Source organism: Xiphophorus couchianus, chromosome 8, assembly GCF_001444195.1.
Source record: "Xiphophorus couchianus chromosome 8, X_couchianus-1.0, whole genome shotgun sequence".
In the NCBI taxonomy this organism is placed as follows: domain Eukaryota; kingdom Metazoa; phylum Chordata; class Actinopteri; order Cyprinodontiformes; family Poeciliidae; genus Xiphophorus; species Xiphophorus couchianus.
In genome coordinates, this window is record NC_040235.1 from 2,530,450 (window position 1) to 2,556,219 (window position 25,770).

Consider the following 25,770-nt stretch of genomic DNA (forward strand, 5'->3'; position numbering starts at 1 on the left):
TACAGCAGCTTTAAGAGCCAAATTGAGCTCATTGTGACTGTAAAGAGCCATACAGCAATTTTATACCACATTGCTTGCTGAAACAGTTATTTTGTTAGTCCCTTATGCTTTAGTGGGACACCTGACAGTGTTTAATTTTTACAAGTGTCTTTATGTTTGGTTTGTACTCTGCAATAGATACTTGAACCAACTTCTTCACGTGTGTCAGTGAAAACAAGACAATGATTAGTCTTGTTTAGTGTAGTAAAAAGTCATCCACAGACATACGTAAAACTTTTGAGCCCCCTCTGTCAAACTGGAGGATGTGGAAGTGTCTCACGCAGAACATTTTTGAAGCATGTACTAGGACAACTTACTCACACGGTTCAATATGTACCTATTTGAGGTAGTGACCTCTAATATTCGCATATTTTACACTAACACCCCAAGATTATCACTGACCCTCATTAAAAACTTCCTGGATTTACACCTGCTCAACATTGTTAAGGAGGCATTTAATACAAACATTAATATTCAAGCATTAATACCGTTAAATATTTTGAAAATGACGCACTAAATTAAAGCTCACTCAGAGGTTAAACGTATCTGACGCACCACAGTCGCAGATAAGTCTTGTTTCTTTCAGAACTTTCTCACTTTTGTGTCGTTTTTTTCTGTCGTTGAAAAATTGCTCCATATCTCAAATACATAAACCTGCCAGTCTGCGCGTCACCGCGATACACACATCATTGATTGTGTTCATGTGATCAGAACCAGTTTGCTTTTCCCCTTTGCTGCTTATTATTTGCCAAGCAGCTTTTTCCCACTTCAGTCCCACCTCTGCGCCACAATCCTCTAAGCTTGGATGCGGCACAAAGTGCACCAACGTGAAATACAGAGACCTGTTGAGGAAAGCTGCTACCATGTAAGCCATCTGTCACCTTTGTCAAGTCTTTCCTCCTAGACCAAAAACTACTGCAGACTTGTAGCGCTAACTTAACAGAATTTAAGCTGTTAAGTTACATGCGTTAAGTTACATGCTGTGCGCATGTGCTGCATGTTACACAGCTTTTGTCAGTGCTTTCTTCAATGAGAGTGGGAAATTTCAGTATCAAACTGCCCCCCCCACCCCCCGGGGTTATGATATCATCTGGAGATGAGGACTGAGTACTATTGTTTTTATCTTCAATGTGTTGTTAACTCTGTTGTCCTGGAAAGTTTGGTGACACACTACTTTAAATCATATTTGGGATTGTCTGTATTTTATGTATGCAGACTGGATGTATGTATGCTCCATGTTGATTTGGGATGGGTGGTTTTTATTTGCTTGCTTTTGTAATTTTGTTTACATAAAGTTCTGAAAATCAATAAAATAAAATGGGAAAAAAAAAAGAAATTTGGAGTCCAACAAACAACAGAGGCATCACAACATGCCTCCTCTATTGACCCTTTATCAACATTTTTACCAGTGTTGCTGAGAGTAGTAGCTCAGCAAATGAGCACTAGGTGTTTGCTAATTGCTGCTGGCTAGTCTGAAAGAGCTGAGTGGCGGAGTAACAGGGGAGGGGTGCTCTGTGAGGCAGAAGCTAGGACGCTTGAAAACTGCAACTTAGAGGAGAAGCTGCGTTTTCAAGGTGGCGCTAGGTCAACCCAGGAGTTTTACACAGCTGAATGTGTAAAACACCTTAGCAACCGCTAAGGAGACTAAAAGATTTCTCAAACACGCATGAAAGAATCAAAGCAACACTCCAAGTATGTTTTTGATGATGGAATAACATAACATGATGTAAAGCTCAAAAAAGTTAACTACATAATACTGCCCTTTTAGAGGAGTTTCTAGGTACTAGAAGCCCACCTATAGAAGAGGACTGTGGACTGATAAGAAGCTCTTCCTGGACCTGCTCGCTCCCCGGCACCGTCTGCTGGTCGCTCATAGAGCTCTGAGAGGCGCTGACGGGTTGGGACGATGCCTCCTGAACCTCCTCGTCACTGAGTCGCTCTACTTTCACCCTCACGTCCTCCTCCTCTGTAGCCACCGGCGATGACACCACCTTGGAGCTCTCACACGTCAGGAAGTCGCTGAGCCGGCGGGCAACCACGCCCTCCGAGGTCCCGGGGGCACCTGCCTCCAAACAGCGGGGGCTCTCCGGCAGCTTAGATTTGTCCGAGTGAAACCTTCGGTCGATACCGAAGGGGAATGTCCAGGGAAAGGCCAGGGAAGACTCCACCGCCTGGGCCGGGCCATCCGAAAACGAAGGTGACGGGTTGGGGATTTGAGGCGAGGTGGTGACCATCTGTGTAGTGCATTTGAGTGGGCTTTCCGGCGATGTCATTGTGACAAAATTTTTCCGTTTTCGTCGGGATTCCCGGCAGATGGGAACATTCCTCTCCATCACGCTGCAGTCGGACGACACGGGGGACACACTGCCATCCAGCGGCGTCAGGGCACAGTGTGACGAAGCACTCTCAGGTGCCGCTTCGTGCGCCTTATCCACAGCCATGTTGCTGCTGCTGCTGTTGTTCGTTGGGCTCCACAGGATGCTGGACTTCATGAACTCGGAACATGTGCTAGCCACGGCAAACATCTGCATGTAGCTGGCTGCTGCCAGAACGTCGATGATGTTCTCTGTGCTAATGGAAAGAGTGGAGGTGTAGGCATATTCCAGAAGCGGAGCAAAGCCACTAATCGTCACGTGATGGAGGTCCAACACAAACTTTTCCTCGTCTTCTGGCCGGCCAATAAGTTTGGAGCGGAAGAATTCACTGCAGCATGCCAAGACCACCTTGTGTGCTAGGAAGAGCTTGTCCTGGACCCGGATGGTGACATCACAGAGGTGACCCTCATTGCGCAAAGCATTCAGCTTGTCAAGCATCTCCTGGCTGTGGGAGGTTGAGCTGTGGGTGAAGGTTTTCACCCCCATGGTGGAGTCCTCCTTACTGTATAAAGGAAATGTGTCCTGCAACCAAACAGCAAAAACATATCACTTTAGAATGCAAAATGCAAGGAGTCTCGGATCCATCTTTATTTAAAACATATGCTGAATTCAAATGTATTTATAGAAAGGTTTCACCAACTCAAATTTCACACTATTTAACCCTCAAACCTGAGCCGGAACGCCGCAGTACCGTATTTGCCATGTATTCTCCGGTACTGAGATTTAAGGGATTAAACTCTGCCGGTGTCCATTATGACGCTTTTTGAGATTGACACCTCATTAGACCAATAATGTTATGAAATGGCTTTTTCCGAGCCAATACTATCCAGAGAGCAACTTGAGCTCGTTTTGACATGCCTGTATTCTTTCTGGAATATTTCTGACTGGTCAACTCGGAAACTAAATCTAAAGCCACAGATTTGTAGCCAACACGTGTCCTGTCATAACAGTGCTTCTCAATTCCGGTCCTCAGGCCCCCCTGCCCTGCATGTTTTAGGTGTTTCCCTGCTGCCACACACCTGGATTGAATCTATGAGTGATTAACAGGCTTCTGCAGTACTTGATGGCTGCAGAACAGGTAATGCAATCATTTGGATCAGCTGTTCTGAAATAGGGGTACAGCTAAAACATGCAGAGAAGCAGGGCATGAGGACTGGAATTGAGAAGCACTGTGTCATAAGGATATAAGGCATTTTGGGGTTTGCTTTGACATGAATCCACCAGCTGCATGCGTAACCACGCGCAATGTGTGTGTCGTTGCTGCGTCAAACCAGGCTCTGTGCACCCCCATGCATAACGGTGTATACAGGACAATTTTTCACCGTTGGAGAGCCATGGAGAGACACGTTGTCAGAACGTGTCAAAACTGGATGTGTTTCTTCAGCAGAACTTCACAACTCACGGGAGTGGAAGATTATGGCCGTAAGCATGCTGACAAGTTTTGGATTTGAGAATACCAGAAACTTTTAGTCGTCCACTGCTACATGTCAGAGTGAAGTGGGTAGAGCGTACCGAAAAGCAAGAATGGGTGGCCGAGGGAACGGTGGCACAGGAACGAGGGGTTGAGGGTGGGGTTAGCGTATCATTAGAGACGGGAAGGGGGGGTGGAACTGGGGGGTTGTTAGTGTACCGTAAGAAGGGCGGGGGGGGGGACAAGGAGGGGGGTCGAAGGAGAGATGGGGTGGAGAAGAGGGCAGGGGGGGCCTAGAGTACCGTTGAGTGCTGGGGGTCGGACAGACGGATGGATAGCGTATTGCAAGAAGGGGAAGCAGGTCTGACTGTACGCCTTGCAGTGGGAGGAAAGCAGGTGGCTCAGACGGTGCATGTGAGCCAACAATGATTTTTGTATTATACTTCTATAAAACATGTAATACATTGCCAATGTACATGCACTAATGTTAATCAGGGTGTTGCAAATAACTTAATAGTGTGAGAACTGCGTGTTGATTCCACATATTCATAATATATTCCAATGTGTTTTCAGATGTTGGTGAACTGCCGCCGCAGACCATCAGTGTGGTTCTTCCTGCAGCCTCTGAGTTGTAAGATGTCTCATCAGTGTCCGTCTTCCTGACTGCCAGTCGGTGTTTACCTTCAGGATGTCCAGAGACCTTCACCTTTCTGGAGCAGGAATCAGATGAGCTCAATATGCTGATGAAACATTTCTAATTTTTAAAAAATGTGGCTGCTGTTCTTACAAAGTTGAAGTGCATTAACAATCTGTTATTTTTAACTTCTCAATATGTTTAGTTATGATTCATCTGATGTTCAAGTTATACTTAGAACAAATATAGCTGTGTTCCTTCTAATCTGACTGGTTCTACTTTTATCTTACTGGTTCTACTTTTAATCAAACCTTCATGTTTTCACATTTTGGTCACCCAGAATCGATCGGGGGTTTAAAAGTTTAAACTCAATCGTATTTATCACTAATTATGGTTACAGGTTTTGGACACATTTTCTCTCTTTCTTACACTGAAGATTCTCCAGGAAGACAGCTAAACAGTGAGTGGATAGAATGATGTTGTACAAAGTAGAAACTAACAAACATGATTTGTATTTTGGGTTCTTGTTAATAGCAACTCTTATAATAATGTCAAAATGTTTGGTGTGCTGAATAATGTATTCACTTTTGGATACCTTCATTGGTAATCTACAATGTTAAGTGTCAATGACATATTTACATAATATAATGTTATTTTCACTCTGTCGAAAGCTCCTCACATTTTGGGAGGATTGTATTAGGACCTTAATGCCAAACAAACTACAGTATGTACAATAATGTGTGGAGAGAGTATTAAAAAAGAGACTTTGTTCATTGAGAGCACAACAGCATTTATTTTTCTTTTGTTTGCCTCAGCTCTTCATGGAGCTCTGCCATCTCAGTGCTGGTAGTTGCTTCCTCCTGAAGGAGATCCAGTTGTTGTTCTGATGGTTTTCCTCATCGTTCACCATCATGTCAGCCATGTTCCTCTTCTTCTGTTCCCTGGGAAAAGTAATCAGATGTTAGAGCTTATAGTAGACAAATAACACAGAGTTACTAATGTGGAAGTTACATATACAGAAGGAATTATTTAACATAGACATGTTACTTTATATATACAAACATTTTTTTACCATCCAGACATACAGAATTATTAATTCCCAGAATAGTTGTGTAAATTAAAGACGAAACATGATTACTTGTAAGTTTTTGATCTATGCAGACATACAGCCATGGATAAAATACCACTCTCGTTTCTTCAGGTTCATTGTTTATTTTTATGTCCTCTACAATTAATAGTTCATAACCATTTAATTAGAGAACTGATATCTAGCCATTTTACAATAATAGAATATCATATAACATGTTTTATTATCTTACAATGGGGGAAACTAAGGAGCAACAACAGCAAAATGAGAAACAATCGAAGCATGTAGAAGTCATGTTCCGTGTTTTTCTGTGTGTTTATTTTGAGTTTCCTGTGTCTCTGAGTCTCCGTGTTGTCCTGTCTTCCTCTTGATTGCTCCCAGGTGTTTCTCGTTCCCTGATGGCCTCCTGTGTATCTAGTCTCACCTGTGTGTCTGTTCTTTGTCGGGTCCTTGTCTTGCAATTGTCTAATTGCGGTCATTCGTGTTCCAGTCGTGTTAACGGTTGCTACCGGCGTTGAGCCCTGACTTCTGCTCGGCCGTGCTGCCCGTTGCTGGACTGTGTTTATTCTTTATTAAAATCATCATTATTCATCTTACCTGGGTCTACAGCGTTTTGCCTCACCACCTCAACACCCGCAACTCATGACAGTAGATTCACGAAATGATCAAATATAAACAAATGAAGGCAACATGCTGTACAATATTGACAGTTATTTATAACTGAGGAATGTGCAACTGAGTATCTTCAGAAAATGCGCATGTTGTGTTTGAGCAATAAAAACACAGCAGACTTTGTGTTTCAAATGTCTTCCGTGACTGTAAGTAGGCAACCTTAACTATAGTAAAAAGCAGACAGATATATCTACAAACTGCTCACCTGGCTGGAGATCAGCAGCGGCGTTAGCTGCATCTGAGTCGGTGTTCACCGTCGGGCTCCAAAGCGGCTAACGAGGCTTTCCATTCTCTCCACTACGTTGACAAAAACGACTCATTCCTCACTGCTCCATCGAGCTGCCGCTGAATATTGAAATCCGAAGAAAAGAAAAGCCGGCATCTTTTAGTTCACGGCTTGTTTGTATCTTCCATCACTTCCGTGTTGCAGCGAGTTTGAAACGTCGCGCCTTTTCCTTCTCTCTTGGCTGCTCTGTCTGTCCACGCTCAAGGCCAATCAGTGAACAGGAGCGAAGCATTTTGGCTACAACTTCACCACGTAGTATTTATTTAAGATGTGTCCAGTCATTTTTTTTAAACATTTTTAAATTGTATTAATAGCTGTTTCCTAACTGTCTTCCTTGTTATTACTTTTCCATTGAAATTCACAATTAGTCTTATTATTAAAAACATCTCAAAAGGTAACTCATTATTAATTCCATGGGCTGTCATCATTCCTGTATTGTCCCAGTGTTTTTCTAACTGCCTGCTAGCTTGGCGTTGTCTTACCCTACCCGGACTCACACACACCCCCACGCGTGCACACACACACCTGCCCTCCTGCCTGCATGAAACGCTCCTATATCATGAACATTTCCTCATCTTCTTACCAGGCAGCAGCTAATCTGAACTCTTCCTAAATCTGCCCCAGGTCACGTCTTTCTCATCATCCTCCTCCTCCAATGACAACAACAAAACCCAACCCAACTCAACAAAATTATTGATAAGGGAATCACTAATTCCCTCTCCTTCTCCGCTACTGAATCTGCTCCAGGTCAAAGTTTGTGTGGTAATAAACATAACAATTAGTTTGACACATTTTCCTGAATGAGCCTTTCGCTTTTTAACTTTTGTTGTAGTTGTTCCGACCAACCCCGTCTCGTATCCGCTCACTTTTCTTAGACTCCGGTTAGCAGAATTGGCTCTATTTATAACCTTGGAGGGAAGGGAAGGGCCAAGGAGGACCGAGGAAGTTCATTGGATAAGCCCAATGTCCGACAATAAAATCAACCACTGGGCTGTCGTGGTCATAAAAAATATATTCCACATACTTTTTTTTGTGGTAAATTATGACAGCGCAAGGCCGCCAGATATGTACAGTGTGTGCATCAGTCTGGACTCCAGATGGTCAGTCCTGTCCTGGTCAGAAGCTCAAATTGAATGCAGTTTTTTTTCTGTTCAAATTGTCAACCTGCCAAGATGGCGGGTGCGTTGCTCCAATTTACACGCCACTTCATACTTTTACCCGCATTTGGCCAGTGGCGGGTGCTAATTTCCATCCCTGGATGATACTCAGAAAGGATTTTTTTTGTGATTGATTTTAGTTGCCTCTTTGCATAAAGTCTATAAGGTCTGCACAGGGTGTGAATTATAGCCTGTCAAAAAAATACTGGTCAAATGTGGAAAATATTTGTTAATGCCACCCCTGCTCACAAAATTCAAAATATCTTCTCTTTTAAATATGATCGATTACAAGAGAAAAACACTACTTAAAATTTTTTGAGATGCCATCTGGAGAAAACTGGGTGAGAAGTAGAGTCATAGTGAGCCCATTTATACCTTTTTAACAAGTCATAATCTGTCAGAGATTTTACCTTGTTAAAACAAGAAGCTCTCTGTTGAGATATAAAATTCATCTCGTTAAAACAGGAACGTTTCTCATTAAAACAAGAAACTCTCCTTTTAACGAGATTTGCATCTCGTTAAAATAATAAAGTTTTCTCATTTTAATGAGATGCCACTCCTGAATTTATTTCCAAGCTCTGGCAGTTAAACACTTCCATACCAAAGCCCTGAACGGCAAGTGAGAGAAAAATCATGCCATTTTTTAGGGTCTTTTTTTTTCTTATCCAACACACAGGGAAATGTTTATTTTTCCACTAAAGTTACTTTTACTTTTTTTACAGTAATGCAATCAAAGTTACTTTTTCAAAGTAACTATAACATCACTGTTTTTCCATACACCCAATGAGACCTCATCTGCCCATCACTAGAAACATGCCTATTTCGCATTTTCTATTTTGCAACATTTTAAAAGTTTGCCCAAAGGTTGCATAACAATTGGATGAAAAATTGGCTATTTATGGCTCTTTCTGACACACATGGTAAAACATTCTTTCTAGTTGTTAATATTAATTAACAATGGATCAAAGAAAAGCAGGAGATAAGGAAGATTGTACCTTCTGCGGTAGACGGTTTCCACTAGGGGCATGCTACATTGTCTCGTTTACAGTAATACTGGTGGTGAAAAAATTTATATCACAATATCAAATGAGGACGTCATTTACCTGAGCCTGACCTGTGCAGCATGAGGTGCTATGTGGTAACGTTTCCTACAATTGTTTGCCAACCGCCATTAAAACAAATAAGAAGCTGGTCCACAGTCTAAACTGGACTGAATCTCACAGAATTAGCTGATATCAGAAAAGGGAAAGATATACAATAGTTTCTGTACTGTTTTGGCCGCTGCAGCTCACATACCCACCATTACCTGGTTACTTGGAACTCAGCTCTGCCTCTGCTCACCTCTCCTATCCTCACAGAAAGAACAAACCGGTCACCTATGGCAAAAAGACTTTATGAAACATCGATGTCTTCCCAAAAATGAAATAAATAACTTGAAGCTTCAGGGTCACTGAAATATATGAAACAGAAGAAAAAACTTTTCTGTCCATTTTGTCAGGCGCAAGTTTACGATGACGACTCAAGAGCATAGAAGAAGTTACTTAGCTGCTAGTTTAGCTTTTAGCTAGCAGATAGTCCAGGGGTGGGCAATCCTGGTCCTCGAGGGCCGGTGTCCTGTAACTCTTAGATGTATCCCTGATCCAACACACTTGAATCCAATAACTGAATCACCTCCTAAGTGCAGTCAAGTTCTCCAGAGTCCTGCTAATGACCTCATTATTTGACTCAGGTGTGTTGAAGTAGAGACACATCTAAAAGTTACAGAAGACCGGCCCTCTAGGCCTGGAGTTGCCCACCCCTGAGCTATAGTCACATCTGGTAACTTTTGATCATTTAAATAAATCTGTAGAAGTGAGAGTTGTACTTGCTTCTTGCTTTATGTAGAAACCAGAAACCTTTATTTGTTTAGGAAAAAAAGAATGATTTCTGTTTATATTAATAAAGAAGAGGTATAAATATAAGGGGGGAGGGGAATTAGAAGAAAATAAATCAATTTGGAAAAATATACTTTTTGTTCTGGTGACTGTTTATAATGCAAAGTAAAAAGAAAATCGTGTTCTGAAGATACACAGGGTTTCACCCAGAAATTTAGCCGAGCCTAGTGGTCTGGGCACCGGCAGTCCACTGGGGTTTTGCATTAAAGAATGTTAAGTTGACCGGAAATGTAAAAATATTACTGAGTAATTATGTTACTGAAATACATTGCTGACAATGCTTTAAACCCACAAATACAGAATCTTAAAAACATCAAATAAAATAAAATACAATTAAAATAAATATTAATTATTTGCACTTCTGTTAAATCCAAATTAAATTTTCAGTTAGTGGATCTAAAAACATCATGTAATAATCACACTTAGAACTGGCCAATGGTATTTAATGAACTAAGAGAGTATCAAGTTTCTTAAATTTGATTTAATCATTTCAACATAGATAAGTAAAAAATTTTTTAATTGTTTAACATTTAAATTCAAGATTTTAAGGAGCTGGCCAGTTTAGTTTACTGTGTAAAAGAAGATCTTCATAGTTAGACTTGATACCATAGCTACAAACTGATGTCAATTTAACCTTTGGGTTTTAGCAGTTCATAAATGCATCTTAGTAAACTATAATTACAATTGACTGCTTGGTCAATTAAACTACGCCCCCTCTCCCAGATTTCACTAAATCCATGGTGAAATGCTCCTGATGGTGCTGATGTTCTAAGCAGTAAAATTCTGCTCAAGGCCTCATTCAACATCGGACCGGCCCTGTATGATGAGCTAAATCCGCATCACTACGCATCTCTGCTGCTGATGGATGTAGTGGGACAAAAGGGAGATTAAATTTATGTGGCTTTAGTAGCTCTTCCATTTCGTGTCAATTGAGTTTTTAATAATTGCCACAGAGACTGTTTTGGTTGCCTGAGCTTTATGGGATGAGCTTTTCTGATCTCCTCATATCTCCGCATATACAGAGTCAGAATGTTGAGACTTAAACGTACACACCGCATATAATGCTTTGTTCACAAAGATATATCATTCTTACTGCAGGCTCAATGCACACCTCTAAATATGCACCTGTGAACACTGAGTGCAGCTCAATGTGAACATTTGCGGTTCAAATTGAGCTCTGTGAGCAGAGCAAATGCGGTGGATTTAAACTTCACTCCTACCTTGATGAATTCTAGAAAGAAACATGGATCCTCATCCTCACAGGGGGTTGATATAAATGTCCATATAGGTGAGCTTATATGAGCGATTTTTGCCAAGGTAAACCTCAGAGATGAAGCCACAACAGCTGGCGCAGAGGCGCCCGAGTTTTGCAGAGGCGCCAGCTGTATGGTTATTGGGTCCTCCTGTTCAATGTATCAACTATAAAAACTAGAAACAAAAGGAATTAAATTATTGCATATTTGGATGTTTAATGTATGTATAATGTTGTATAAAAACAGGATTAAGTAGAAAATGAAAAAAATCTGCAGAATGTGTCAAATTTTTGATTAATCTATCCATTAATCGATTACTGAAATAATTGTTAGCTGCATCCCCACATACCATTTGTTTAACTGGCGTGTAGAGGAACACCTAACGTAAAGAATTAGGTGTGAAAATATATATTTTTTAAAGTCCCTAGAAGCCCAAAGGAAACTGAAAGAAAATAAATGTGCATCATGGAAGGCAGTGGGCGTCCTTCAATGGTGTTCTCTGAGGGGGAACAGAGGGCAGCATTAGCGGGGCTTGAAAAGAGGGCGGGGAGCTTGGAGAACAAAATGGCAAGTTATGTAAGAACAATCAAAGCAGATGCGAAGCAATGTGAGCCAGCCCCATGTGGAAGATAATGTGCTGCAGGACGCTCAGCAGCTGTCTATGAGACATGTGGACTCTCTGAGGCATGAGACTTTCCATCAGGCCAAAGCTCAAGCGAAGGGGCTCTCACAGGGAGAGAGCTCTAGCCACCACACACACAGAGGAGAGGGGAACGCTCTGTGTTGGTCCTGTAGAGGCAAAGTCAGACACAGAACAGGACTGCAGTAGTAATAAAGCAAATAAAACTAACAGAAAAAAACCTTTGTCAAGAAGATTCTCTTTCAAAACCTTAATTGATTTACATCCAAAAACTGGGCAATATCTAAACTCTTCCAGGAAAACTTATTTCTAGTCGTGTCTGTCCATGTTTGTTGATGTAGCCGTCTTTCTTATTCAAGCAACAGAAGCAAATGTCCATCCTACAAACTCGGGTTCTGTTCAAAGAAAGCGATCCTCTCTGGTGTCCAATGCCAACCCAAACATCTATTGGTGACAATCAGATGCATTATGTTGGACATCTTTTACAAAAGAGAAGTTATTCGCACAGAATTTTTTTTTGAAACGGGTATCAAAATAAAGACTAATTTGTGAGCTTTAATACTATATTGGTAGCAAATCTGTAGAATCAATGTGCGTGATGCCCCACGAATATCAACACATGAACGGACTTCGCCCAAGTCACCCCTTCTAGCTTTTGCTCCTTCTGTAAACTAAATGTGGCTTCGTAGTTAAGCTGGCTAAAAATGAATAGCCAGATTTTTAAGTCGGCTTCGTAGTTAAGCTGGCTAAAAATGAATAGCCAGATTTTTAAGTCGGCTATGGAATGAACCCCTCCCGCCAGGGAGTAAATTCCATCTCATTATTGGGGGGGACAATAGACATGGAAATTTCTTAAGCGTAATTTTGGAGGTGTCAGAAAACTTACAGTGAAATGTAACGTGGTTTAAAAAGTTTTTAATGTGTTCAAACTGCAGGACCAAAAATGACTAGTATAAGTGGTAATTAGGCCTGTCACAATAGCAAATTTTGCTGAACGATTAATTGTCTCAAAAATTATTGCGATAAACGATAGTATTGTTTGGAGGCCTTTTTACACTGACTTAATGAAAATGATGTAATAATGCATGCAATTTCCTGCCAAAGATAGATACACTTTATTTTCTGATAAAAAAAAGAGCTGATAAACAAAATTAACAAAACAACCAAAAACAAAAATTAAATGGATTCTCAGTCTCCATTAACAAAAAACGCACTTGAAAAAAAAACTAAACAACATAAAGCCAAAGTGGAAATAAATACTGCATTCAACCAAAAGATTATGAAGTCTGTATATTATGTTGCCCTTCAGTAATAATTAGATTTAAATAGAGAAAATGGGCACATCGACTACCTGATGCAATAGTTCACACTACATGACTTTTACTCCTATTTTTCCCCTTACAACAATCTTAGAACGTTGGCCGTTCTAAGATTTCATAACTGATCATGCTGTAGTGTGTGGTGTGTTACGGTAGATCGTCGTTGCCGCTCCGATCTAAATCAGGGTTTTTCCCAACTGGGAGCTTAACGCAGCCTGTTGAATGTAACAAGTAGCCAATCAGAAAGCGAGGATTCTCCTCTGTGTTTTCTGAGGGGAAATTACGTCGGGGAATCCCAAACAGCTGACACGGCACAACCCGAAGTCCAGCGGACATTGGAGATGATATGTGGAAACAACATTAATGTTTATTCAACATGCAAAGAATATAGAAACGACAAGGGGAGGAGTTGGAGCGAAATTGCTACCGCAGTTGATAAACCCGGTAACTTTTCAGCTTCCTTAACATGACATAAATAGGTTCTAATGATTTTCATTCAGTCAGGACTTTACACTGACACTAGCCACATGCATTGCAGGTAGATTGTAGTAAAGCATTGATTACGGTAGGGTGACCATATTTTACTTTGGGAAAACCCGGACAACTTCAAGCGGTAGGGGGGGGCCGCACTGACGCGGCTCAGGGATTACGTGACACGCAGCGCCGTGCGCAGTGCCCTACAATGCACTGTAAGCTATGTAATGTGTTTTGAGGCAGTTGACCAAAGTCCCGGATGATTTTTAAATTCCCCCAGGACATCTTTTTAGGTCTGAAAAGTAGGACATGTCCGGGAAAAAGAGGACGTCTGGTAACCCTAGATTATGGTAATGCCTGGTTTTAAAATTTGTTAACTGGACTTGTAGCCATTATTTGGTGCCCATTGTTGGACACCACATGATCGAACCGTCATATCTAGGATTTCTGTCGGCTAATGTGTGATCCGTCAGGTTTTGAAAATGGGCCGACAATCTGCCGAAGCTCTAAGACCGTGCAGGATAAGATAGTGTGCGCTGGGCTTTACACTAAGTAAAATGAGGAAGGGAGGGTCAGTGGAGAGCACGGGATTTGAGCCTTTTTTCATTCGGTGTCATCAACAGAAAGAGAAAAAGGCCGGAAGAGACGATAATGCTGATAATTAAAATGACATTGATAGTTTTAATTTATCTACGATTAATTGATTTATCATTTATCGCAACAGGCCTAGTGGTAATGTTCAACAAACATGTTTTTCTCAGTAAGCAAACTATTGAGACCCATAGAAGTCAAACTAAAATTCAAATGCTTAGTTATGAGTTTGGTTCAGTGTCACTGATCTAATATCTGCTACACCTTTACAAAAATTTAAGACTCTAAATAAAATGTTTTAATGGGTGACTCCACTTAGTAAAATTCCTCAAATATTGACTTATTGTAGTGGCTCTCAAAAGTTATATGTTGTTTAAATTATAACTTAAGTTGCTTCATTTTTAAACTTTTTTTGGTTTTCCCATGTCCTGGATGGCTAAGAACCTGGTAGGTGAATATCTGGGAAGTATAACTTCAACTTAATGTTCAAAGCATCAAGGTTTTTATGGAAAAATATTCAGATTTTACTGTGTAGTTTTAAAGGCTATAGGTTGAAGATAGTAAGAAATGAAGGCATACTTTCTTTGCTCTCCAAATGTGTAGTCTGCAATAGCAGAGCAGCTATTGCTCTGCTATTGCAGAGCAATTAGTCATGTCTGTCCATGTTTGTTGATGTAGCTGTTTCTTGTTCAAGCAACAGAAGCAAACAGAAGAGCTGTCCACTAACCGACAGCTCGATGGAAGCCTCTGCTCAGCTTCCACTACCTGTCGGCTAGTGGTAATGCTCAGCCAGGGGCGGATCTAGAGAAATATCTATGGGGAGGCAACAATTTTTTCAGAGGTGGCAGCATATGCCAGTGTATGAAAGTATATAAAGCAGATAAATATATATATAAAATAATATATATATATATATATATATAGTGGTGCCTGTGGTCATCGGGGCCCTCGGGGCAGTCACCCCCAAACTGGACCAATGGCTACAACAGATCCCAGGAACAACATCAGACATCTCAGTCCAGAAATGTGCAGTCCTTGGCACAGCCAAGATACTGCGCAGAACCCTCAAGCTCCCAGGCCTCTGGTAGAGGACCCGAGCTCAGAGGATAAGAACCACCCGCAGTGGGTGAGAAGGGAATTTTTTTTTTTTTATATATATATATATGTATGTATTTATATATATATATTTATGTATAAATCAGATGTCGCGCTAGACTTTTTTGTCCTCTGTCATCTTGGACAGCATAAAAATTTTTTTTTTTAAAAATTGGTCATGTACTATTTTTACCGGTCAAATTATAATCATATTAATATCAGCTATTTAAACGCATTTTTATGCGGTTTAGTTAATATTCACCTAGTTGAACCGTGAATCCAGATTCCATCACAAATAAAGCAGATAAATGCATCTAACTTTCTCTGTAGTGAAAAAAACACTGACTGTGTGACTCCAATAACTTATAATAAATGAATTAAATGACTCCACTTAAATCACAAGCACTTCACCTGCTGAGGTCTGAACGCAGACCTCAGCAGGTGGAAACCTCACAAACTCCTCCTGGTCTGCATCTGCAGAGAATCAGTAATTATTATTTTAATCAGTCTTAGTCAGACAACAAATAAGGGTGAACATTTATTTTATGCCACTTATTGTGAAAAAATGTGATTTAGTTTCTTCAGAATATGCTTGTGCTTACTTTTATTGTTTTTCTTACTTGTAGACCAATGATGTTGCCATGAGGCCTGCTACCCGGCGGTGTCTCTCAGTGTTCCTTGACATTGATGGAGGAGAGTTCTACAATGTCTCTTGTATGCATTATAATTTTGTTTGTCAGAGGTTGTGCACAAGAAAATTAAAACTTTCACCTCATTCTTTTTTTTAATTTGTACTTTTCTTAATATCCAGTCTTCAGATACCATGGCAGACTTCATCCAGGTTCCTGTTGGGTTATTGACTGTTATGTTATGCTAAGTATATCATTTTGTTAAAATAAAACATTGAATCTTGTGAACTTAAAATCTTATGTTGTGGTTACTTAACTTATTTAGGGCAATCGGTTTCCTAGATTCTGCTAAGTAAACTGTACTGATCATGTAAGTTGGACTAACTTGATGTATCTGAGTTAAGAGGATAATTTACTTGTTATTTCTAAGTTGAAACAACTTCACTAAACAAAGTTAAATTAACTTCACTCAATTACGTTCATACAACAAGACCTTCAGTACACTGAACAAGTATATATTAAGTAAACAAAACATAAGGATAGTAGTTAAACTTACTTACATTTTTCAAAGCAATCAGTTTCCAAGATTTATTTTAAGTGAAGTAAACTTGTCAAAGTTGACTTTACTCACAGCTCACAGAAAAAGGCCAGGAAATAGATAAAACCTATCTTTTTATTGTTAATGCAAAATGTTATACACTTTTCATCTCTTCTTATCTGACAAGATGAAATATAAGCAATATTGCTGCAAATTTTTCCACAATAAATGTTAAGAACTACAGTATGTAACTTCTGGAAAACTAAACTGAAGAAGCTGATAAGTAACCAAAAAGGTTTTACTGTATTAAGTCTAAAAATGCACATCCCAGTGAATCATTTGCATTTTTTCTCTTTCAAACTGAGTCTTTATTAAATTTTACTGATTCACTTAATAAACTGATTTTGGAAATTATTTTGAGAGTTAGAACAATAAAACAGTGGTTTTGATAATGTCATACAATGCCGGAGCCAGTGGTTTGTACAGATAAATTATTAAATATGAACAGATTCACAACAGTATTTCCATTCTGGGGAGGGAAGGTCACCGGGGGGCATGATACAAATTATGATCCCCGGGGGGGCATTTCAGAAAATAACTGAGAAACACTGCCTTATGGGCGTGGGATGATAACGTCTACCAGCTCCATTTGTTAAAACCGCAGGTTGAGTTAAGTTTAATATTTCGCAGTCCGCATTAATTGTGCACATGTTACGGTCTAATTAACGTCTGCACCTTTATTTATTTATTTCCTCAAGATAAACTGCCGGCTCCTCTGTTCAGACTATAAATGGATTAGCTCAACTTTGCATTCTCTTTAGTTTTCTCTGTTCTGTATGTAATGGAGACTGGAATTAAACGTGCCATTTCAACCAAAGGTTTGAAATGTGCTTCTGAACCAGACGCTCTCCAAACTGTCCGGTCCATAACTCTTCAACATGTTGTCAGCTCCTGGTCAGAAAGATGCATTTAGTATTTAGTTCAGTGTCCATGAGATGATATTCAGAAAGGATTTTTTTATTGATTGATTTTAGTTGCCTCTGCAATGAACTCTTTGAGTAAAGTCTGTAACGTCTGCCCTTGTGCACCAGTCAATTATAACCTGTCAAATGAAGGATGGGCTTCAAATTTTCCCATCGTTTAAAAAAGAAACCGGATGGGCGTGCCGTGGTGGCGTAAGGTGTTAGCGCGACCCATATTTGGAGGCCTTGAGTCCTCGACGCGGCCGTCGCGGGTTCGACTTCCGGACCCGACGACATTTGCCGCATGTCTTCCCCCCTCTCCTTCCCCGTTTCCTGTCAGCCAACTATCATATAAGGGCACTAGAGCCCACAAAAGACCCCCTGGAGGGGTAAAAAAAAAAAAAAAAAAAAGAAACTGGATTGGACAGCACCTATTAGTCGCTTTGTGTTGCGTCACTGAGTTATGTCCAGTAAACCATTCAATTCCAATGCAGGACAAGCAGAAATCTGTCACAAAATATTAGTAGTGCCATCATTTATTATCAGATACATCTCGGCTTAAGATGAAGCTGAGAAAACTGATGCTTGCTACATAAATTCATAGCCCTAAAATAAAATACAAATCTATAAACGGTTTGGTTTCTGTTAGTCCTGTCAAGATGCAAGAAAGGGCACATTTTTCATATACTGGTCAATCGTTTTATTTTAAATATGGTGTAGGAGCCACAGTTTGATGACTGTTATAAATATCAATATTGTACACTGAACAAATTAGGGAATTAGTTCAGTTTGCTCTGTGTGTCAGCATTACCCTGCGCTGATCCGTTGCCATGGCAACCGACAGACAACAGCTCAAAGAGCAGATAGAGCAGAGATACATTCAAGCCTATGAGAGGGAATCAATACCAAAAAAACTAACATTTCCCATACAAAAAAAGTATGCAAAAACATCAAAACTGAATATTTAGTCTGTTACATTATGTTGTCAGGTTTGATGTCTATATTGTGATTATTAATACTTTTTCACCTGAACACAGCGGTAGTTGATTAGCCGATTTAAACACCTGCTCTACTGATGACTTGGCGTGTGTATTGTCCTGTTTTAGTGCTAACGGAACCAAAACACACCGAACTGCACAGCACATAGGTTATCAAAGTAAATAGCAGCCTAGCCACAGTTAGGCTAGCAAAACTGACCCACTGATCACTTTATCAATGTTTTCTTTAAATTAAAACTTTTCCTCACCTGTTAAATGTGAAACCCTTGAACCTTGTGTTGTTTTTTCTGATTCTTTGTCTGATTGTGGTATTTCCTGGACCACTAGTATTCTTGACTCAATAGACAGCAATGGCGTATGTGTGGCGCACAATAAGTCACGTAATGTCTAGTCCAGTAATATACAGTATATAAATCCATATATATCAATGCTGCTGCCTCGCGCTCTGTTCTTCCAGTTTCTCTCACACTTCCTGCTACTCAGGAGTAGGTGTCAGGTTACACTGTGTTGCATTCAATGTTATCGGAAAAAAAGAGATTCATGCGTTTAATGTCCGATTTACCAAAACTATTTATTGAATTCATAGTTGCAAGCTGATGAGGCAACAGGGGTGGCAAGGCTCTCAGTCGGGGTGGAACTGCCACACCCAGCCACCCCAGTAGATCCGCCCCTGCGCTCAGCCCCTCCTGCCCGTTTCAAACGCTTCTTATGAATGTGAGAGTTAAAGGGCTAAATATAATTGCGATATTTGTTACCTTTAACAAGGTTCATCCGTAAAGCTACACTTACGTTAATTATCTAATGCGCAGTCGCCCGCAGTGTTCATTCTATCCGATCACCTGCATAAATACACCTTCAACGCTCTTCCCCGCTGTTCGCTCTGAACCGCCACCAGGCAGCAGCTCTGGGAGGAGAAAAGCTGCCGTACTCCAGGCATCATGCCAGTCGTTTTAAGGATGCTTATTGATCCCCCCTGAAAAACGACAAAAACCCAGACATTATCATGAATCAATAAAATCTTCCCAGGCCAAACTTGAAAACTGGACGTTTTGCTGCTAACACTTAGCTTTCGTTAACAACTTAGGAGGAAGTGAGAGTGCTGTGCAACACAAGTAATAACCCGGCCGGAACACGGTGCATTAAATAATAAAACATAAATTAAAGAAGCTTTGAGGCAGATAAATTTTCCTCGAGGAATTTTAATAACTCCTCGAATCACGCGAGAAATCGTTTCAGCCCTAATTGATATTGTTTAAATACAAGGGTTTCCTTCATGATTTCTTTGGGGGGGACAATTCCAAGATTGGGGGGGTCCAGACTCTCCCAACCCCCCGGGATTTATGCCCATGCCCTCCTGAGCATTTTACCGTGTGCATGCTCTAGCAGGCATGCCGATTTAACAGATTTTTTGTGGTTTTGCAAACTGAAAAGCGGACGGATCGCCCATCTGGCTGATCATGATATCTACCATGCTCCACTAGGCTTCCCCTGAGCGCCGCACTAAGACTGCGGGAGGGGTAAACAGTTAAATCTAGTCAAAACTTTTACAAAAGAGGAAAAATTAAGCAAATATGGTCGCTTCACCTCCTCACCTGAACATGGGGTTATCCATCCTCCTCCTCCTGTGGATCACACAGATATGCTTTGTTATAACAATAATAAAAAAGTGGAATAGATCAGCTGTTTTTGTGGGCCATGGGCATTATGCATGACGACCTGTATATGTGTGGTTTAGGTTTGTGCTGGTTTTGTACAATTTGTGCAACACACAGATGATGCGCATAAGCAGATGTGCTCAGTGGCAGTTTTTGATATGGGTGGCATGGGCAGCCCCCCAGGGCATCATCATGTGGCCGGCAGCATGATGAAGTGTCTATACTAAAGTAATGAATTCTGCACACTTATTATAAAAACTGTACTTTTTTGGCACTTTTTCAAATGGTCAGTAGTAGGTAATTTTCCATAAAAATAAAAAAAAATCTTTTCTTCCAGCAATATCAAAAAAAAAATACTGAAGATAGCCACAAATAAATGTTTTTATCTGATGCAGGAGCATAATTGACATCTAAGAAGGAAGTTTCAATGAAATGCATAAAGAATAAACATGATTATATATTATAAACAAACAAAAGAATCCCTATTTCCTACCAGCAATGTCAAGGAAACTATTGAAGATGGCCAAAAATGGATGCCTTTATGTTATTCAGCAGCCTAATTTACCTGTTGCAGAGAAAATTTGAAAAAATCTGATGAAAAATACAAATTTGGGGAGTGGTCAAAAAATACTCAATTTTGTCAATTTTCCAAAAAAAAAATTCCAACGAGTCAAATTAGCTTTGGAAGCATTTTTGTGGCCTAATAAATCTTTATTAAACAGTTGCAGACCCCTACAAAAAATTGAGCCTGTTAAGAAAACACAGCAGGATGGGCAAAATATCTTTTGGGGCTTGGTTTTAATGTACATTTTTTAATATGGTATCCCAAAAATGCCAGGTCTGCTGTTAGGGTCAATATTGAAATTCGTTTTATTTTTCAAAATTTGTACATTTATTTAAGGAATCTTCATTTTACAAGTAATACTTTATACTGTGCATTTTCTTTTTTTGCAATATGATTTGTATATACAAAGGAATGTCATTACAAATAAGAGTCAAATTGATTTATTTTTTTTGAGTAATTGGCTTTCAAAAACCCCATCTTTTCTATTCAAAGTTGGGTTTGCGGTAAGGAACACTTACACCCCAAAATCTCAAAAACTATTAGACATAATGGTGTCATGAGGTGGTGGTGTAGGTGGTGAGGAAAACGCAGCAGGCTCAGGATGAGATGAGAAATGGTGGTTTAATGAAGTAAATCCAGAATTAACACAGTCCAATATAATCCAAAACGCCGGGCAGCACGACCGAGCTGAAGCCAGGGCTCGACGCCGGGAGCAACCAGTAAACGAAGGACGAAACAGACTGGGCAATGTCAATGTCAAATTTATTTATATAGCACTTTAAAAACAGGCATAAATCTGCACCAAAGTGCTGTACAAGAATGACAATAACACAAATGAATAAAAACAGAGTATCAAAACACTAGTTTAATTAAATGCTAAGGAATAAAAATGAGTTTTAAGAAGTGATTTAAAATGATCCAGGCTGTGGGCAGATCTAATTTGGAAAGGAAGATTGTTCCATAGAAGAGGACCAACAACAGAAAAAGCCTGATCTCCTTTCCTCTTAAGTCGGGTCCGAGGAATTGTCAGTAAAAGCTGATTATTTGAACGTAGGATTCTGGACACAGACTGAAATTTTAAAAGGTCCCAAAGATAAGGCGGAGCTAATCCATTTAAAATTTATAAGTTAATAAAAGAATCTTAAAATCTATTTGATAAAAAACAGGCAGCCAGTGTAAAGAGGCCAGTATGGGCCTTGTATGGTCACGCTTCCTAGTTCCTGTAAGAAGCCGTGCTGCTGCGTTCTGGATGATTTGAAGTTGCTGCATCTGTGATTTATCCAGGCCTCTATATAATGAATTGCAATAATCCAAACGAGATGTAATGAAGGCATGGATAAGTCCTTCAAAGTCCTTAAAACCAAAATAAGATTTACCTTTTGCTAAAATCCGCAGGTGATAAAAACTTGATCTAACGACAGAGCTAACTTGTTTATCTAGCTTTAAACAGCTATCAAAAGTAAAACCAAGGTTCCTAGCAGAGGTCTGACAAAACCGAGCTAAAGAACCAAGAATCAGATCTGGATTTGTGGTGTGAAGACTCTGACCAAATAATATAACTTGCGTTTTACTTTGATTGAGGTGAAGAAAGTTTTGCTCCATCCAAGATTTGACTTCTGCTAAACAATCGATCAACAGCTGAAGATATTTATTTTTACCATTTTGTAGTTTAAGGGGCATATAAATCTGGACATCATCTGCAAAGCAATGAAATGAAATGGTAAACTTATGGAAAATCTGACCAAGAGGTAATAAATACAAAATAAACAAAATGGGACCTAAAATTGAGCCTTGAGGGACGCCGTACTTTAAAGGTTTGGCCCCAGAACAACATTGGTCTAGATCACAGGTGTCAAACTCCAGTCCTCAAGGGCCGCTGTCCTGCAGTGTTTAGATGTGCCACAGGTACAAAACACTGAAATGAAATGGCTTAATTACCTCCTCTTTGTGTAGATCAGTTCTCCAGAGCCTTGCTAATGACCTAATTATTCTATTCAGCTGTGGTGCAGCAGAGGCACATCTAAAGGTTGCAGGACACCGGCCCTTGAGGACTGGAGTTTGACACCCCTAGATGAACTGAGAAAGTTCTGTTTTCTAAATAAGACTTAAACCATTCAAATACTGGGCCTCTCAGGCCAACACCATGTTTTAATCTATGTAACAGAATCTGATGATCTACAGTATCAAATGCTGCGCTCAGATCTAAAAGTAATAAAACTGCGACATTGCCTTAATCAACTGTTAAAAGAAGATCATTATACACTCGAAGCAAAGCTGTTTCAGTGCTATGAGCAACTTTAAACCCAGACTGAAATGTCTCAGTTATATTATTGTCTTTTAAAAACATTTCAAGCTGAATAAAAACTAATTTTTCAAGGACTTTAGATTAAAAAGGGAGTTTAGAAATGGGCCTAAAACTTGCTAGTACACTTGAGTCTAGATTAGGTTTTTAAAGAAGGGGTTTAACCACAGCATGTTTAAGAATTGATGGGACACAACCTGACTGAAGTGAGGCATTTATCACCATTAAGATATATAGGCCAGAAGTAAGAAAAATGTCTTTTATCAGACAAGTAGGAAGACAATCCAAAGGATAATTTGATGGCCGCAGATGCTTAATTACTGAGGTCAGTTCATCTAAAGAAACTGGCTGAAAATGGTCCAGAACAGCTGTGCATTGTGGCATTTCTGGGGAATCTAAATCTAATAGTGTATTCGAGCCTCTAAGAGCTACAATTTTTTCAGTGAAAAAATTAGAGAAAGCCTTGTTTTGTTTTTTTTCCAGTTATTTATTTCTTACATTGTGTGTGAATTGTGACAGGTTTTTTTGTTTGTTTGTTTTTAAGCATATGCACTGACTGATGGCACTTTTTAAATTTCGTTGTTCTTGTGACAATGACAAAGATCTATCTATCTATCTATCTACAAAGTTCAGCAGAGGCTATTAACAATCCTATCCAGGACATTAAAAAGGACTTGAGGCCTGTGCCTATTTGAAGCTACAAGATTGATGAAATATTTAGATTTAGCTAATTTGACATTATTCTGATAATTAAATAAACTGTTTTTCAATATTTCAAATGAAACCTGCAATTTATCTTTTTTCCACCTCCTCTCAGCTCGCCTACATTCCAGTCTGAGTGCATGAGTGGTTTCATTAAGCCACGGCTCTAAAAGTTTCTTTTTTGTAGTTTTTATAGTTTTCAAGGGAGCTACTGTGTTATAATATCAAGATTGCTATCGGTAGGGAATGTAGTATTAGCAAGGACTGCATTTAGCTGAAGAGCAGTATCAGAGTTTATAGTACGAGAAAGTATGGGTCTAGTATTGTTTGTATCCACAGAAGATAAAATATTGATAGAAAATAAAACAGGCAAATGATCAGAAATACATGTCTGAAGGAGTTCAATGATATCCAAACAAAGCCCATGTGATAGCACCAAATCCAGAGTATGTCCCTTTAAATGCGTTGGCCCAACCACAGATTGTGTAAAATCGAATGAATCAATCAAGTCCAAAAAGTCCTTCACCAGAGGTTTATCTGGGCAGCATACATGTATATTAAAATCACCTGTAATTAAAATATGATCATACTCTAATGTAATCCATGCCATAAGTTCTGAGAATTCATGAAGAAAATCCTTGTTGAACTTTGGAGGACGGTAGACCACCACACACAGAACTGGTTCAGTTAATTTCACTTCAAAGACTTGGAGCTCAAAACTGGAAAATGAGTTTATAGATGATTGTTGACAGTGGAAACTGGATTTAAAAATTGTAGCCAGACCTCCACCTTTGCCAGTCAACCGAGGAGAATTTATAAAAGCACAGCTCAGAGGTAGAAGTTCAGAAAACGGGAACAATTGACCTTCTTGTAGCCAAGTTTCTGTGATGAATAAAAAATCCAAATCCCGAGAAGTAAACAGGTCGTGTAGCACGAAGGTCTTATTAGCTAAAGACCTAGCAGGTAGATGGTTGATGGTGCAGAAACACAAGTTGAAGACGTAACATAGTTCAACCGCCTGAGGTTTCCATAATCCACATACCGTCGATGATAGAAAAACTCCACCGCGTCCTTCCAAGAGCAGCACAGCCCCGGAACAACGGGGCGAATCCAGCGGCGTCCTATGTTCAGGAAACGAGGACACCATCCCAGTCGAGGAGAGCCGCCTCGACGGCGAAGAAATCCCAAATAGGCTTTAATCCTCACCGCCAGTCCTCCACGTTTACCACATCTTCGACGGACACGCCTTTCCGGAATCAAATGTGGAAAACTCAGCAGCTCATTAGGGATGTCAGTGAGGAACTGGAAATCTCGGTTTCTCGGACCCGGACCATATCCAAATTGTAGATCTACCGAAGTTTTAATGTCCAGAAGTGCTTGACGGTCATAAACAATTAAGCCACCAGAACCATAACAGCATAAATGTGCAAAAAGAGTAAAAATAACAAAGTAGAGAGAGCGAGTCGGACGGCGTGCCAAATACACTGGTGCCATCTTGGCACACAGAAACGGAATGAGAGGACGCCAAGTGCGGCAAGAAACGACAAGGACCCGACAAAGACACAGAGACACAGGTGAAACTAAATACACAGGAGGTAATCAGGGAACGAGACACACCTGGGAACTAATCAAAGGGAGACAGGATAACACGGAGACACAGAGAACTCAAAACACATAGAAAAACACAGATCCTGACAAATGGGCTGAAATTATTTCTGCTCTTTTCTGGCAATACATTTAAAAAATGCATTTAGAGTACTAAAAATCAAAAGAACGGTGGGTACCTAATCTTAGTAAACTACAATTACATTTGACTGCTCGGTCTAGGCTAGACGCCTCGCACAGATTTCACTAAATCCGTGGTGAAGTGTTGTTAGTGGTGCTGATTAGGCCTGTTGCCGGTAAATCAATTAATCGTACAATAAATTAAAACTATCGACGTCATTTTAATTATCGCATTATCGTCTCTTCCGGCCTTTTTCTCTTTCTGTTGATGACACCGAATGAAAAAAGGCTCAACTCCAGTGCTCTCCACTGACCCTCCTTCCTCATTTCCTTAGTTTAAAGCCCAGTGCACGGCCGATTGTCGGCCCATTTTCAAAACCTGACAGACCACACATTAGCCGACAGAAATCCTAGGTATAATGGTTCGATCGGTTCGATCGTGTGGTGTGGTGTCCAACAATGGGCACAAAATAATGGCTACTAGTCCAGTTAACTAATTTTAAAACCAGGCATCAATCAATGCTTTACTACAATCTACCTGCAATGCATGTAGCTAGTGTCAGCGTAAAGTCCTGACTGAATGAAAATCATTAGAACCTATTTGTCACGTTAACGAAGAACAGCTGAAAAGTTACCGGGTTTATCAACTGCGGTAGCAATTTCGCTCCAACTCCTCCCCTTGTCGTTTCTATATTCTTTGCATGTTGAATAAACATTAATGTTGTTT

General features: G+C 40.0%; 1 protein-coding gene and 1 long non-coding RNA gene across 4 annotated transcripts in view; both read right to left on the minus strand.

Annotated features, from left to right (window-relative positions):
- zbtb44 (zinc finger and BTB domain containing 44) overlaps positions 1 to 25,770 on the minus strand; it is a 52,296-nt gene that overhangs the window by 14,948 nt on the left and 11,578 nt on the right. For all 3 annotated transcript variants that reach the window (XM_028024827.1, XM_028024826.1, XM_028024828.1), the window contains one exon: positions 1,835 to 2,936. In XM_028024827.1, coding sequence (XP_027880628.1) covers positions 1,835 to 2,900 — 1,066 coding nt within the window. In that variant the 5' untranslated portion in view covers positions 2,901 to 2,936. The remainder of the gene's footprint in view (positions 1 to 1,834; positions 2,937 to 25,770) is intronic.
- LOC114149188 (uncharacterized) lies at positions 5,229 to 9,296 on the minus strand. The gene is made up of 2 exons (XR_003596453.1): positions 6,424 to 9,296; positions 5,229 to 5,400 (listed from the first exon to the last, which is right to left on the minus strand). It is a non-coding gene; the product is annotated as an uncharacterized LOC114149188 (long non-coding RNA).